General features: G+C 49.0%; 2 protein-coding genes across 2 annotated transcripts in view; both read right to left on the bottom strand.

Annotated features, from left to right (window-relative positions):
* Positions 1-12,451: 12,451 nt before the first annotated feature.
* On the bottom strand, positions 12,452-13,830 carry LOC142496049 (uncharacterized). The gene is made up of 2 exons (XM_075602339.1): positions 12,990-13,830; positions 12,452-12,569 (listed from the first exon to the last, which is right to left on the bottom strand). The coding sequence occupies exons 1-2, from the start codon at positions 13,828-13,830 to the stop codon at positions 12,487-12,489; spliced, it is 924 nt and encodes a 307-aa protein (XP_075458454.1). The 3' UTR covers positions 12,452-12,486.
* A 90-nt stretch (positions 13,831-13,920) lies between these two features.
* Positions 13,921-16,401, bottom strand: part of LOC142496046 (sodium- and chloride-dependent betaine transporter-like) — a 91,044-nt gene continuing 88,563 nt past the window's right edge. Inside the window, exon 15 of the mRNA XM_075602329.1 lies at positions 13,921-14,067. Coding sequence (XP_075458444.1) covers positions 13,921-14,067 — 147 coding nt within the window. The remainder of the gene's footprint in view (positions 14,068-16,401) is intronic.

The raw sequence follows: 16,401 nt of genomic DNA on the forward strand, positions 1-16,401 counted from the left end.
AGATCAGGGTACAGAGCGAAGAGAGCAGAGCGCAGATCAGACAGGGTACAGAGTGAAGAGAGTAGAGCGCAGATCAGACAGGGTACAGAGCAAAGAGAGCAGAGCGCAGATCAGGGTGCAGAGCGCAGATCAGACAGGGTACAGAGCGAAGAGAGCAGAGCAGAAAGAGTGCAGAGCGTAGATCAGACAGGTACAGAGCCAGAGCCCAAAGCAGATAAAATACAGAGCGCAGAGAAGACAGAGAGACAGAGAGCAGTGGACAGAGCAAACAGAGTACAGATCACAGAGACAGAGCGCAGAGCACAGAGGGCATAGTGCGTGTATATCAGCAGGTCATTGTGTTCTGCACACAGAGCACTCAGCCAGAGCTAACACCGCTCTGCTCCCTGACTTTCCACATACTGAAGCTGCCCCCAAGGCACTGAGTGAGGGGCTTCTTGTTGTAACCTCTCATTGGAAACCACCTGACTCGTGTTCAGGACCAGACCATCCTAATTTCTAATCGGAGATAAAATCCTGACCTGTCTCCTTACCAATTAATAAGGAAACATACCCCATCCCTGACCTTTCACAGGACATCCGTCCTAGATCTAAAGTGAATCGGTGTCAGAGTCCTGGCCTATGTATGACGTGTCAGCGACAGTCAGATTGGTACTGTATAAGCAGCACATTTATCATTTCCTGAATGTCTAGGGTGGTTATTACAATCTTTATCCAGTATCTATTTCCAAGGGACACCACCAGGTTTCACCGGCTTGCCCGTGGCTCTGGGACAGTCGTGAAGATGGCGATGGGTTGCGTGAGCAGCCTGGAAAGCTCACCCAGCCAAACCTAGAGATCCTTCAGCGCCGGGCCCAGGACAGTTGACCCAGCTATCCCCCCGCACCCCCCCCCCCCGATGGTGACACTGCTTTGGCCTATAAGACTGTTTGTCAGTCCTCGAAACTATAGCTGTCCATTGTTTGTGTAGTAATTATGAAGCCGTCATTAGTCAGACAGGCAAACAGAAGTGTGTGATATACCTGAATGAACAGAAGCCAGAGAAAAGTAAAACATGTTTATTTTACACAACATACAAATAAGTATAACCCTCCCTGCCCGGCGTACAGGGAGATCACATCTTGTACTGTGTTTGGCACCTCATCGTGGGTTACCTTGACTCAGGGTGCTGGGTTCAGGTGGCTGGGCGATGAGGCAGCACGGATGGAAAATAATGGGCACCAGGTACATTTGTTTTCAACAATCTTTTATTTGTGTCCCCAGACACCGGGACCGCACACACTCACATAACAACGTTGTACTGTTTTGCATGGTTACTCATAAATATTGTGCTTCCATGGGTGCCCGCACTTAACACTCAGAGGGAGGTATATCATCTTAGTTGCTTAACTGTTATGGGACCCGGTACCCCTTTTGCTGCTTCGGAATAATCATCTATATTACCCCGGTTACACTAAGCCCATTCCGGAGACCATGGCTGGTCCTTTACCATTACCAATGCTGCCTTTGGCTGCTTGGGAACTTCCATACAGACATAGATGAGTATTACTGCGGATCTGCGGTTAGAGCTGATCCGCCGACACCCGGAAGCCCTCTTTTCTGAGATCCTCTGTGGTGTGCCATTTTCCTATCTTTGGAACCTGCCGGACTCCATTAGCCTTCTTCTGGGAAACTAACTTAAAAGGCACTGTCCCTCTCTACAACATAATAAATAAAGGGAGGCCTGGTCTGTTCTACTACTTTATGAGTCCATCTCCCCGAGGCTCCTCTCCTCTTGTTCTCCAGGAACCTAACCTTCTCGAATTTTCTCTCTCCTAAATACTCTGCCATGACATCAGAATCCCCATAGCAACACACGGTGAGGCCCAGCATATGATAACCGGCTAGTAACCCTTTAGGAGGGGGGTTACATAAGTAAAGCAGTATAATGGTGATTGACTACAATCCGACAACACAGAAGTTGTGTTCAGGTTATTTTTTGGGACCCTTTACATGGGACTGAACTCTTACAACTCAAACACTCTTTATACACCTGGACTGGAGCCTGTGACCTTCCCCTGTATTCTGTCCTGGCATCACTGTGAATACGACCTAATGATGCCCCCATGTCGAACCGTCCCCCCACCTGCCACATCCCAACAATAAACACACGACAACGCACTGGAGTAAAGTGGCCACACCTCTCTTATTATTAATAACATACAGCTTTTCAATTATTAGCCACTTAATGTTAATATCCCAAACCATAACTTTAATCCTTCCCCGACTGGCCGTTACTGTGTCACAAACCCACAGGTAACCGCAACATGTGACCCCCGTTGCTGACCGGACAGCAAATAACATGACCGTATTCCCATTGTGACACCAGTAGGTCCACTAACAAAACACAGAGCAAACCCTTCCCCCCCAATAGCCATAACCAAATCACATACATGCCGCAGGACCCCATCTGGCACCACTGAAACCGAGCCGGCAAGGCAGGGCTATTTAAAAACTTGAAACCAGCCCCACCAAACTAACCGCCTCCTCCAGCACATCCTGCAAGCACACGTTCAAAATGTCTGTACCCATGCCTGAAGGGTGAATGCTGTCCTGCCCGAACAAGCCCCCCTCTTCTCCTTCCAAGCCAATATACCAGAAAACCAAACCACCTACGCCTCTAACAAAGTGGGAAATGACCTTGTTTAGTCTGGGCCTGCACCGAGCCACCGAGCCACTGCGCCTGGCATCCCTGGGTATGCACCGAGCCACTGCGCCTGGCATCCCTGTGCCTGCACCGAGCCACTGCGCCTGGCATCCCTGGGCCTGCACCGAGCATCCCTGGGCCTGCACCGAGCCACTGCGTCTGGCATCCCTGGGCCTGCACCGAGCCACTGCGCCTGGCATCCCTGGGCCTGCACCGAGCCACCGAGCCACTGCGCCTGGCATCCCTGTGCCTGCACCGAGCCACTGCGCCTGGCATCCCCGGGCCTGCACCGAGCCACTGCGCCTGGCATCCCTGGGCCTGCACCGAGCCACTGCGCCTGGCATCCCTGGGCCTGCACCGAGCCACTGCGCCTGGCATCCCTGGGCCTACACCGAGTCACTGCGCCTGGCATCCCTGGGCCTGCACCGAGCCACTGCGCCTGGCATCCCAGGGCCTGCACCGAGCCACTGCGCCTGGCATCCCTGGGTCTGCACTGAGCCACTGCGCCTGGCATCCCTGGGCCTGCACTGAGCCACTGCGCCTGGCATCCCTGGGCCTGCACCGAGCCACCGAGCCACTGCGCCTGGCATCCCTGGGTATGCACCGAGCCACTGCGCCTGGCATCCCTGTGCCTGCACCGAGCCACTGCGCCTGGCATCCCTGGGCCTGCACCGAGCATCCCTGGGCCTGCACCGAGCCACTGCGTCTGGCATCCCTGGGCCTGCACCGAGCCACTGCGCCTGGCATCCCTGGGCCTGCACCGAGCCACCGAGCCACTGCGCCTGGCATCCCTGTGCCTGCACCGAGCCACTGCGCCTGGCATCCCCGGGCCTGCACCGAGCCACTGCGCCTGGCATCCCTGGGCCTGCACCGAGCCACTGCGCCTGGCATCCCTGGGCCTACACCGAGTCACTGCGCCTGGCATCCCTGGGCCTGCACCGAGCCACTGCGCCTGGCATCCCAGGGCCTGCACCGAGCCACTGCGCCTGGCATCCCTGGGTCTGCACTGAGCCACTGCGCCTGGCATCCCTGGGCCTGCACCGAGCCACTGTGCCTGGCATCCCTGGGTCTGCACCGAGCTACTGCGCCTGGCATCCCTGGGCCTGCACCGAGCCACTGCGTCTAGCATCCCTGGGCCGCCACCGAGCCACTGCGCCTGGCATTCCTGGGCCGCCACCGAGCCACTGCTTCTGGCATCCCTGGGCCTGCACCGAGCCACTGCGCCTGGCATCCCTGGGCCTGCACCGAGCCACTGCGCCTGGCATCCCTGGGCCTGCACCGAGCCACTGCGCCTGGCATCCCTGTGCCTGCACCGAGCCACTGCGCCTGGCATCCCTGGGCCTGCACCGAGCCACTGTGCCTGGCATCCCTGGGCCTGCACCGAGCCACTGCGCCTGGCATCCCTGGGCCTGCACCGAGCCACTGCGCCTGGCATCCCTGGGCCTGCACCGAGCCACTGCTTCTGGCATCCCTGGGCCTGCACCGAGCCACTGAGCCACTGCGACTGGCATCCCTGGGCCTGCACCGAGCCACTGAGCCACTGCGACTGGCATCCCTGGGCCTGCACCTGAGCCACTGCGTCTGGCATCCCTGGTTCTGCACCGAGCCACTGAGCCACTGCGACTGGCATCCCTGGGCCTGCACCGAGCCACTGGGCCTGCACCGAGCCACTGAGCCTGGCATCCCTGTGCCTGCACCGAGCCACTGCGCCTGGCATCCCTGGGCCTGCACCGAGCCACTGCGCCTGGCATCCCTGGGCCTGCACCGAGCCACTGCGCCTGGCATCCCTGGGCCTGCACCGAGCCACTGCGCCTGGCATCCCTGGGCCTGCACCGAGCCACCGAGCCACTGCGTCTGGCATCCCTGGGCCTGCACCGAGCCACTGCGCCTGGCATCCCTGGGCCTGCACCGAGCCACTGCGCCTGGCATCCCTGGGCCTGCACCGAGCCACTGAGCCACTGCGACTGGCATCCCTGGGCCTGCACCTGAGCCACTGCGACTGGCATCCCTGGGCCTGCACCGAGCCACTGCGTCTGGCATCCCTGGGCCTGCACCGAGCCACTGAGCCACTGCGACTGGCATCCCTGGGCCTGCACCGAGCCACTGAGCCACTGCGACTGGCATCCCTGGGCCTGCACCTGAGCCACTGCGTCTGGCATCCCTGGTTCTGCACCGAGCCACTGAGCCACTGCGACTGGCATCCCTGGGCCTGCACCGAGCCACTGGGCCTGCACCGAGCCACTGAGCCTGGCATCCCTGTGCCTGCACCGAGCCACTGCGCCTGGCATCCCTGGGCCTGCACCGAGCCACTGCGCCTGGCATCCCTGGGCCTGCACCGAGCCACTGCGCCTGGCATCCCTGGGCCTGCACCGAGCCACTGCGCCTGGCATCCCTGGGCCTGCACCGAGCCACCGAGCCACTGCGTCTGGCATCCCTGGGCCTGCACCGAGCCACTGCGCCTGGCATCCCTGGGCCTGCACCGAGCCACCGAGCCACTGCGCCTGGCATCCCTGGGCCTGCACCGAGCCACTGCGCCTGGCATCCCTGGGCCTGCACCGAGCCACTGCGCCTGGCATCCCTGGGCCTGCACCGAGCCACTGCGCCTGGCATCCCTGGGCCTGCACCGAGCCACTGCGTCTGGCATCCCTGGGTCTGCACCGAGCCACTGCGCCTGGCATCCCTGGGCCTGCACCGAGCCACTGCGCCTGGCATCCCTGGGCCTGCACCGAGCCACTGTGCCTGGCATCCCTGGGCCTGCACCGAGCCACTGCGCCTGGCATCCCTGCCTCCCCACCCCTCCCTCTTGTAATCAAGAGTGCAAACATGGAACACCATTTCTCTTTTTGGCAGCTGTCCCTTGCCTTTGTAATGGGTGCATTAAAAGTGCTATTAATCCTGTTTTCTGCCTTTAGATTTTTTTTGCTCCATGTAACTCCTCCTATTTCTGCATATACCTCTCTGTAACTCCTCCTATTACTGCATATACCTCTCTGTGACTCCTTCTATTTCTGCATATACCCCTCTCTGTAATTCCTCCTATTACTGCATATACCTCTCTCTGTGACTCCTATTTCTGCATATACCCCTCTCTGTAATTCCTCCTATTACTGCATATACCTCTCTGTGACTCCTTCTATTACTGCATGTACCCCTCTCTGTAACTCCTCCTATTACTGCATATACCCCTCTGTAACTCCTTCTATTACTGCATATACCCCTCTCTGTAACTCCTCCTATTACTGCATATACCCCTCTGTAACTCCTCCTTTTACTGCATATACCCCTCTCTGTAACTCCTCCTATTACTGCATATACCCCTCTGTAACTCCTCCTATTACTGCATATACCCCTCTCTGTAACTCCTTCTATTACTGCATATACCCCTCTCTGTAACTCCTCCTATTTCTGCATATACCCCTCTGTAACTCCTCCTTTTACTGCATATACCCCTCTCTGTAACTCCTCCTATTACTGCATATACCTCTCTCTGTAACTCCTCCTATTACTGCATATACCCCTCTCTGTAACTCCTCCTGTTACTGCATATACCCCTCTCTGTAACTCCTGTAGCCCTGTGTAATTTTGGTGTTACATGCCTCTCCTGTGCAATAATCCCTGTTAAAAGGGCAGGTTTACCAGGAGTAATCATGAGGTTTGCCCTCATCCCCTGTGATGTGTATTGTATAGTGAAGGAAGTGACATCATGCTCTGTGTCCACTTACAGTGACACAGGGGTGGTGCCTACTGGAGCTATATAGTATGCATCACTTCCTGAATTTAGTGTTGACGTGGAGTGTGTGAGGGTCTCATCCCACTTGAATGAGACTGTCTGACCCAACACAGTGCCAGGGCTCTGGCAAGGATTGTGGCCCTCCCTTAGGGGAGAGGTGGGCAGACTATTCCCCTTACTCTATTAGAGAGTAAGGGAAGAGCAAGGACAGCTTCTAGGGCCCTGACTAGGAGTGGTGTCCAGGGACTTCCTTGAGGTGGGCAACCTTTATGATGTGCGGCTAGAGACCGGCCGCAGTGATGGGCAATCTGCCACCAAAGATGACAATAAAGAATGTCCAATTTGAAAGAACCTTCTTGCCTGAGAGTGGAGTCATTCAGGGAGAAGCTGCACCCAGAGGTTCTCTTCCAGAGACACCTCCCTGCTGTCGTGGGGACCTGGAAGAGATGGAGGCGCTGTACCAGAAGTGAGTAGTTCTAAGCATTACCTCACGAGCCAGTCCTGATGTACTTCCCAATATCACCGCGGAAGACTCAGGAATTCTGTAAGCCAGCAGGTGCACCACACTATAGTACATGTAACATGGGGCAGTTTCCTCACGTAAGGGGCCAATATGAGATTGGGGGGGGGGGGGGGAAACACTGTTACACTCCTATTACTGCATATACTCCTCTCTATAACTCATCCTATTACTGCATATACCCCTCTGTAACTCCTCCTGTTACTGCATATACCCCTCTCTGTAACTCCTCCTGTTACTGCATATACCCCTCTCTGTAACTCCTCCTGTTACTGCATATACCCCTCTCTGTAACTCCTCCTGTTACTGCATATACCCCTCTCTGTAACTCCTCCTGTTACTGCATATACCCCTCTCTGTAACTCCTCCTGTTACTGCATATACTCCTCTCTGTAACACCTCCTGTTACTGCATATACCCTCTCTGTAACTCCTCCTGTTACTGCATATACCCCTCCGTAACTCCTCCTGTTACTGCATATACCCCTCTCTGTAACTCCTCCTATTACTGCACATACCCCTCTGTAACTCCTCCTATTGCCCTATATAACCTCTTATTATAAGTCCTCCTATTACCCCATATAAATCCTCCTATTGCTCCCTATAATTCCTCCTTTTGCCCCATACTGTATAACCGCACCCTAGAACTCCTCCTATTGCCCCATATAACCGTTCTCTATAACTCCTCCTATTTCTCCATACATTATTACCACTCCCTATAATTCCTCTTTTTGGCCCGTATACTCTCTCTCTATAACTCCTCCTCCTATTGCCCCATATAACCTCTCCCTAGAACTCATATTACCCCATATAACTGCTCTCTATAACTCCTCCTATTGCCCCATAAGGCCATGAAAATATAAAGTATTTTAATAAACTGGCACACAAACAGTTAACTTGCGTTATCAGCTACAGATTAAAAATACATGTATTGTTTTTATTGAGGTCAGTGACTGGCCTGGTTTTCTGTGTTTGTCTAGAAGTGAGGTTATTTGGGACCAAAACCTGGATTCGGAAAGTTGGGTGATTGAAACCTGGAGTCACAACTCTTTCTGACAGTAGAAATAAGCCCCCAAAAAACCCTCTTAATGTAACTTAACGCTGCAGTTCAAGCTGTCGTTTAAAAAAAAATTCATTCAATATGTGCATCAATACAATCTGCACACTGACAAGTGATTAGCTAAGTTGCTGATTGATTCGTTCTCCTGTAATCGATGGCTGAAGATTCGGCTCGGGGGGTCACTACATGCATCTTGGGTCCTCTTCTGCTGCACTGACACCCAAAGTTCTGTTAAGAAGGTCATGTGACCAGGCAGGCACTAGATTCAATTGGTTCACTGATAGAGAGGGTAGGGCTCAAAAAGGTGATGCTGTTTCTGGGGAAGGGGATGTGACTTTGTAAATGGTTGCTATAGGAACAAAAATGCTTGTTACATTAGGATACATTAAACATTTCTTTAAAATTGTTTATTTTTAAAAACATTTTAAATGCTACATGTATTTTCTCATAATACACAACTGACTTATTTTAAAAAAAAAAAAAACACATGTAGGATATTGCTTGAACTGAAGCTTTAAAAGGAATCCTCGTGTTCTGGAAACGGCAGAGGGTGCGGCCAGGAAGATAGTCCACATGATTTAGTAAATTTACACAATCATGTGAAATATCGTCCTGGCCAAGCCAGATCACTGATCTCAATAAAAACCATACATGTATTTTTAATCTGTAACTGGTAACTTAAGTTAACTGTTTATGTGCCAGTTTAGTAAAATACGGAATATTTTCATGGCCTTATCATGACCCCCATATAGCCATGCCCTATAACCCCTCCTATTGCACCATTTAAACACCCCCTATAACTTCTCCTTTTCCTCCAACTAAATGCTCTCTATTGCTCCATATAATTTCTCTTTATAACTCCTCCTATTCCTCTATATAACAGCTCCCTATAACTCGTTTTATTGCTCCATATAACACCTTCCTACAACTCCTCCTATTGCCCCATATAACCGCTCCCACCACTGGCCGGGATATATAATTATTGTTATTGATCTCTCAGTAAAACCATGTAATCAGCGGTACAGCAGAGAGAAAGGGCTTCTTCCTGCAGCGAGACAGTATGCCGGTAATATTCATAACGCGGTGTAAATGAGTAATTGAGTCAAAATGACCTGTCCACATATTATTTATTAAAGTTCGAAGCCTGCCGATATCAGGCCACTGCCAAAACATACAGGTGACTGCTATCACTTACCCCAGGCTGGTATATCTACATTAAAAAAAATCCCCACTACCGTATATACTGTACATACTCAAGAGAATACAATGTAGGTGCTAAAAACTACATTACATCAATCAACATTTTACCAGGTAGACCCCTTAGTAAGGGTTTACTAAAGGCTCCACAGGACCCTTTGGGGGGTACGTTAGTATTTGGGTGTTACCGTAATATCTGTATTAACCCCTTAGTAGACAGGTGGGGTCAGCGAGACCAGTATTTAAGGAATCCATACTGGGCACTGGCGATATACATTGATATTTATATAAGACGTAGAGAGCCCTGAATCTTTCCCTATCCTATTCTAATGCAGCTAGAATTAGAGAAAGGTATATATGCGATCTACTTATTCTGCCTGGCGGTGTCCATTCCTCAAAGTTTTGCACCAGGGAAATAGCAGCAGAATAAACAAATTCCAAGAGACAAAGGTAAAAGGGCAGGGGGCAGGGGGCAAGTGTCACTGAAATTCATTTTGTTGTAAAACCGACGCAGAGATAGCGAACAATGTGTTGGTGTCGCTCACACGCAAATAACATGTAATTTTAAAAAATGACAAGTATACGCCACGTTTGTGCGCCGTAAATGCGTGAAAACTGTCCGTTAGATTTCTCTTGCCATAAAAGACAAATGCAAGTAGACACAAACAATTCTTACTGTTTCATATATGTGAGCGTGACGCATACAGCATAAAGAATAAGAACATGGATAATGACACCTACATATACCGCTAAGGATGCGCGCTTTCATTAAACAATTCCTTATACATTGTCCAATTCTTTGTTTTCTCTAAGCCCCTCGCGGTCTGATCAGCCCACAATGCATTGCTCTTTATGTTATTACATCACACTGCATGTTATTATATTAGATTGCTCTGCATGTAGTTATATGACCTATGCACAGGGCCTTCGACAGGGGGGTGAGATGGGGGAAAAGTGTCCTGGGCCCGGTGGCTGCGGGGGGCCCGGTGACGCGGAAGGTCCGGTCAGAGGTTGGGCCCAACTTCTGCGTCTGGCTGCTGGGCTTCTGGTTGCTGCCAGGCCCCGGCTCTCCCCAGCTTCTGCGCGTCTTCCTATCTCTCTCTCCTGCCCGGTGGGCCCCGGGAACTCTGTCGGCGTCCCTGGCTCTGCATGTTATTATATCACTATACATATGATTAGATCTCATTGCATGTTGTTATGACTTTTCATGTGATTTTATGGCTCTGAGTGTTATATCACCCTGCATGTTCTTATATCACTGTTATTATCTCTGTATGTTATTATATCACTGTTATTATCTCTGTATGTTATTATATCACTCTGTGTTATTATCACTCTGCATGTTAGTTTGTCACTGCGTGTCATTATATAGGTCAGCGTGTTATTATATCGCTCTACGTGTTATTATATCTCTGCATGTTATGACTGTGGGTTATTATATCCCTCTGCGTGTTGTTATATAGGTCAGCGTGTTATTATATCTCTTTGCGTGTTATATCTCTGCATGTTATTATATCCCTCTGCGTGTTATATCTCTGCATGTTATTATATCGCTCTGCGTGTTATATCTCTGCATGTTATTATATCGCTCTGCGTGTTATTATATCTCTTTGCGTGTTATATCTCTGCATGTTATTATATCGCTCTGCGTGTTATTCTATCTCTCTGCATGTTATTATATCTCTCTGCGTGTTATATCTCTGCATGTTATTATATCGCTCTGCGTGTTATATCTCTGCATGTTATTATATCGCTCTGCGTGTTATTATATCTCTTTGCGTGTTATATCTCTGCATGTTATTATATCGCTCTGCGTGTTATTCTATCTCTCTGCATGTTATTATATCTCTCTGCATGTTATTATATCTCTGCATGTTATTATATCTCTGCATGTTATTATCACTGTGTGTTATTATATAACTCTGCGTGTTATATCGGTCTGCGTGTTGTTAGATCTCTGCATGTTATTATGACTGCATGTTATTATATCTCTCTGCGTGTTGTTATATCGGTCTGCGTGTTGTTATATCGGTCTGCGTGTTGTTAGATCTCTGCATGTTATTATGACTGCGTGTTATTATATAACTCTGCGTGCTGTTATATCGGTCTGCATGTTGTTAGATCTCTCTGCGTGTTGTTAGATCTCTGCATGTTATTATGACTGCGTGTTATTATATATCTCTGCGTGTTGTTATATCGGTCTGCGTGTTGTTATATCGGTCTGCGTGTTGTTAGATCTCTGCATGTTATTATGACTGCATGTTATTATATCTCTCTGCGTGTTGTTATATCGGTCTGCATGTTGTTAGATCTCTCTGCGTGTTGTTAGATCTCTCTGCGTGTTATTATGACTGCGTATTATTATATAACTCTGCGTGTTGTTATATCGGTCTGCGTGTTGTTAGATCTCTCTGCGTGTTATTATGACTGCGTATTATTATATAACTCTGCGTGTTGTTATATCGGTCTGCGTGTTGTTAGATCTCTCTGCGTGTTATTATGACTGCGTATTATTATATAACTCTGCGTGTTGTTATATCGGTCTGCATGTTGTTAGATCTCTGCATGTTATTATGACTGCGTATTATTATATAACTCTGCGTGCTGTTATATCGGTCTGCGTGTTGTTAGATCTCTCTGCGTGTTATTATGACTGCGTATTATTATATAACTCTGCGTGCTGTTATATCGGTCTGCGTGTTGTTAGATCTCTCTGCGTGTTATTATGACTGCGTATTATTATATAACTCTGCGTGCTGTTATATCGGTCTGCGTGTTGTTAGATCTCTCTGCGTGTTATTATGACTGCGTATTATTATATAACTCTGCGTGCTGTTATATCGGTCTGCGTGTTGTTAGATCTCTCTGCATGTTATTATGACTGCGTGTTATTATATAACTCTGCGTGCTGTTATATCGGTCTGCATGGTATTATTTATATCTCTCTGCGTGTTAAAATGTTTCTTTATACAGCATTTCAGGTCCCTATGACAGTAAATGAGTTAATAACTTTATACTTTCTATACTTCCAGTGCAAAACATTGTTATATAACTCCTTCATGTCAGTGAGAGATTTGTGAGTCAGAGATTAAATGCTGCTGTCCCCTGAAGTGGGAGATGCCGTTGCTGTCCTCCTACACTCTTTTCCTACGTCCAGCGTACGTCCAGCGTTGGTTCTCGTGCAGTCTCATCATTTATATTTATTTGTAGCCAGCACAAAAAGTCAGACTGTGTGTGTGCTGTGAGTAACGTGATTACTCGGCACTGATAGCAGCCCAGAAACCTCTGCAACCTTCACCGCCAATGGGGCAGGAACAAGAGAGAGCAAGAGAGAGTCAGGATGGGGAGGGGAGGTAACAGAGCTCCTTCAGTTAATGTATATACAGTATAGTAGAAAAAACTAGGGTATGACCCCCAAATATCGAGGCCACTAACCAGGCACTATGGAGTGTGTTTAAAGACAGAAGGTTTGACGCCCATTATTTAGTAATGTGGGTATAAATATGAATATGGGGTACCTCCGATACTAACATGGGGAGTGGGGTATTGGAACACCGGTAGAGGTACACGGGGACACCTCCCGGGGGGCGCCCCCTAGTAAATCACAGCCCGGCTACCATAAACCTCACCTGTCTCCCCTGTGTACCGCGTGGAGGTCCCCAAGAAAAAGTCCGGGATAGGACGAAACGCGTCAGAGTGATCATGCTGTACTGTGCTGGTTACTAATAAAGTTTTTTACATCATACGTTGGCTGAGTGAAGGTGCTGTGAACCTCGGGAGCATTTTTTTCTCTTCTATATATACAGTATAGGGTGGGGTGTGACACAGAGAGAGTGCGAGGTGTGATACAGAGAGAGTGCGAGGTGTGAGAGAGTGCGAGGTGTGACACAGAAAGAGAGTGCAGGTGTGACACAGAAAGAGAGTGCGAGGTGTGACACAGAAAGAGAGTGCGAGGTGTGACAGAGTGCGAGGTGTGACAGAGAGTGCGAGGTGTGACACAAAGAGAGTGCGAGGTGTAACACAGAAAGAGAGTGCGAGGTGTAACACAGAAAGAGAGTGCGAGGTGTGACACAGAGACTGAGGTGTGACACAGAGACAGTGCGAGGTGTGATACAGAGAGAGCGAGGTGTGATACAGAGAGAGTATGAGGTGTGACAGAGAGAGTGCGAGGTGTGACACAGAAAGAGAGTGCGAGGTGTGAAACGGAGAGTGCGAGGTGTGCCACAGAAAGAGAGTGCGAGGTGTGACAGAAAGAGAGTGCGAGGTGTGACAAAAAGACAGTGCGAGGTGCGACACATGGAGAGAGCGTGAGGTGTGACACAGAAATAGAGTACGTGGTGTGACACAGATAGTGTGAGGTGTGACACAGAGAGATTGCGAGGTGTGACAGAGAGAGTGTGCGAGATTTGACACAGAGAGACAGTGCGAGGTGTGACACAGAGAGACATTGCGAAGTGTGACACAGAGAGAGTGCGAGGTGTGACACACAGAGTGTGAGGTGTGACACAGAGAGAGTGCGAGGTGTGACAGAGAGAGAGTGCGAGGTATGACACAGTGAGTGTGAGGTGTGATAGTGATTGTGGTGTGACGATACAGAAGTCCGAGGTGTGACAGAGTGAGTGTGAGGTGTGACGACATAGAAGTGTGATAGAGAAGTCTAAGAGTGCAGTGCGGTGTGAGGTCCCCAGGCTGCACATGTCCCCGACTATGAGAGGTGACAGGAAGTTCTTAGAAGTGTGTCTCCTTATCAGACATGATGAGCCCATCCTTGGATTCCATGCGCACTCTGTCACTTCTCTTGGGCACCACAGTGTCTAGAAGATACTTTTTGGGCTGCGGGAGGTCAGCGTGAGGGGTCACCAGCTGTTTCAGCCTCTGTGAGGAGACAGATAGATAGATATATGGTATGTGTTTACATACATAGATAAACGTAAGTTCTCTCTACTTACCACTTAGATTCTAAGCTCTTTGGGGCAGGGACTCCTTTTCCTAAATGTCTACCTTTATGAGTGAAAGGCTTATTCTTAATACAGTATGTCATGTGTGTTACTGCTGTAACGCGCTATGTACATACAGTTAGGTCCGGAAATAATTGGACACTGATTCAAGTTTTGTTATTTCGGCTGTGTACCAAAATAAATTAAAGTTACAGCTAAATAATGAATATGGGCTTAAAGTGCAGTCTATCAGATTTAATTTGAGGGTATTCACATCCAAATTGGAGGAAGGGTTTAGGAATTACATCTCTTTAATATGTAGCCCCCTCTTTTTCAAGTTACCAAAAGTAATTGGACAATTGACTCAAAGCTGTTTCATGGACAGGTGTGGGCTATTCCTTCGTTATTTCATCATCAATTAAGCAGGTAAAAGGTCTGGAGTTGATTCCAGGTGTGGCATTCGCATTTGGAAGCTGTTGCTGTGAACCCACAACATGCGGTCAAAGGAGCTCTCAATGCAAGTGATACAGGGCATCCTTAGGCTGCAAATAAAAGAAAATCCATCAGAGAGATAGCAGGAACATTAGGAGTGGCCAAATCAACAGTTTGGTACATTCTGAGAAAAAAAGAACGCACTGGTGAGCTTTGCAACACAAAAAGGCCTGGACGTCCACGGAAGACAACAGTGGTGGATGATCGTAGGATCCTTTCCATGGTAAAGAAAAACCCCTTCGCAACATCCAGCCAAGTGAAGAACACTCTCCAGGAGTTAGGCATATCATTATCCAAGTCTACCATAAAGAGAAGACTTCACGAGAGCAAATACAGAGTGTTCACCACAAGGTACAAACCATTCATAAGCCTCAAGAATAGAAAGGCCAGATTAGACTTTGCCAAACAATATCTAAAAAAGCCATCCCAGTTCTGGAAAGCAGAAATAGGATATTCAGCGCTCGTGCTGCAGAAGTAATAGTTGGAAAAATCCCTGTGCTGCACGTGCATGGAGCGTCTCCCCAGAGGCTCCCACTTCAGAGGTGATCCCCCCTCAAGAAGGGGGAGGACACCCTGAGAAACAGAGAAAGAAAATTGCACAGAAGCGCACAAGGGATGGAGTTAATAACAGTATTTTAATAAAACAAACATATAAATAGCTGAGAGGATCCAACCCCTTCTCAGCTCAAGAAGTAAAATGCCCAGAAATTAAAGCCATACATATGGTCTCTAAACATAAAATATCTAGGAAAAATACATCACATACAACAAAAAACATTCAATGTGAAAGTAAACAAAGAAAGTACTAACAGCCCAAGGGGATTTAAATGAAAACCGCCATAGAGGACTATATACCCGCTGACAGGGGGAGACGGACACTTACACTAGGGCAAAGGTGGGGGTCCACAGATGACCGCACAGGATCCGGATCGCGGCACCTGGGAAGATAAAACAGCCACCACTGGAGCCTCAGGCAGGCTCCGTCTCAGCCTCTCAGCAAACACGCGCAGGATAACCTGTCGTGACCTCTACGCGTTTCGCACCACGTGCTTCGTCAGGAGGTCAGATTAGACTTTGCCAAACAATATCTAAAAAAGCCATCCCAGTTCTGGAACAGCATTCTTTGGACAGATGAAACTAAGATCAACCTGTACCAGAATGATGGGAAGAAAAAAGTATGGAGAAGGCTTGGAACGGCCCATGATCCGAAGCATACCACATCATCTGTAAAACACGGTGGAGGCAGTGTGATGGCATGGGCATGCATGGCTTACAATGGCACTGGGTCACTAGTGTTTATTGATGATGTGACAGAAGACAGAAGCAGCCGGATGAATTCTGAAGTGTATAGGGATATATTGTCTGCTCAGATTCAGCCAAATTCAGCAAAGTTGATTGGACGGCGCTTCACTTTACCGATGGACAATGACCCAAAACATAAAGTGAAAGCAACCCAGGAGTTTTTTAAGGCAAAGAAGTGGAATATTCTGCAATGGCCGAGTCAATCACCTGATCTTAACTCGATCGAGCATGCATTTCACTTGCTGAATACAAAACTTAAGGCAGAAAGACCCACGAACAAACAACGACTAAAGACAGCTGCAGTAAAGGTCTGGCAAAACATCACAAAGGAGGAAACCCAGCGTTTGGTGATGTCCATGCGTTCCAGACTTCAAGCAGTCATTGCCTGCAAAGGATTCTCGACAAAGTATTAAAACTGAACATTTTATTTATGATTGTGTTAATTTGTCCAATTACATTTGAGCCCTTGAAATAAGGG

The sequence above is a fragment of the Ascaphus truei genome, chromosome 5 (genome assembly GCF_040206685.1).
Source record: "Ascaphus truei isolate aAscTru1 chromosome 5, aAscTru1.hap1, whole genome shotgun sequence".
In the NCBI taxonomy this organism is placed as follows: Eukaryota; Metazoa; Chordata; class Amphibia; order Anura; family Ascaphidae; genus Ascaphus; species Ascaphus truei.

Bases quoted from the DNA above. Each gene is read 5' to 3' on its own strand.
- LOC142496049 (XM_075602339.1), bottom strand. From the start codon at position 13,830: ATGTCGTCACACCTCACACTCACTCTGTCACACCTCGGACTTCTGTAT. The intron at 12,570-12,989 runs TAGAAGAGAAAA...ATACTGTATATA, and splicing joins CCCACCCTATACTGTATATA to CATTAACTGAAGGAGCTCTG.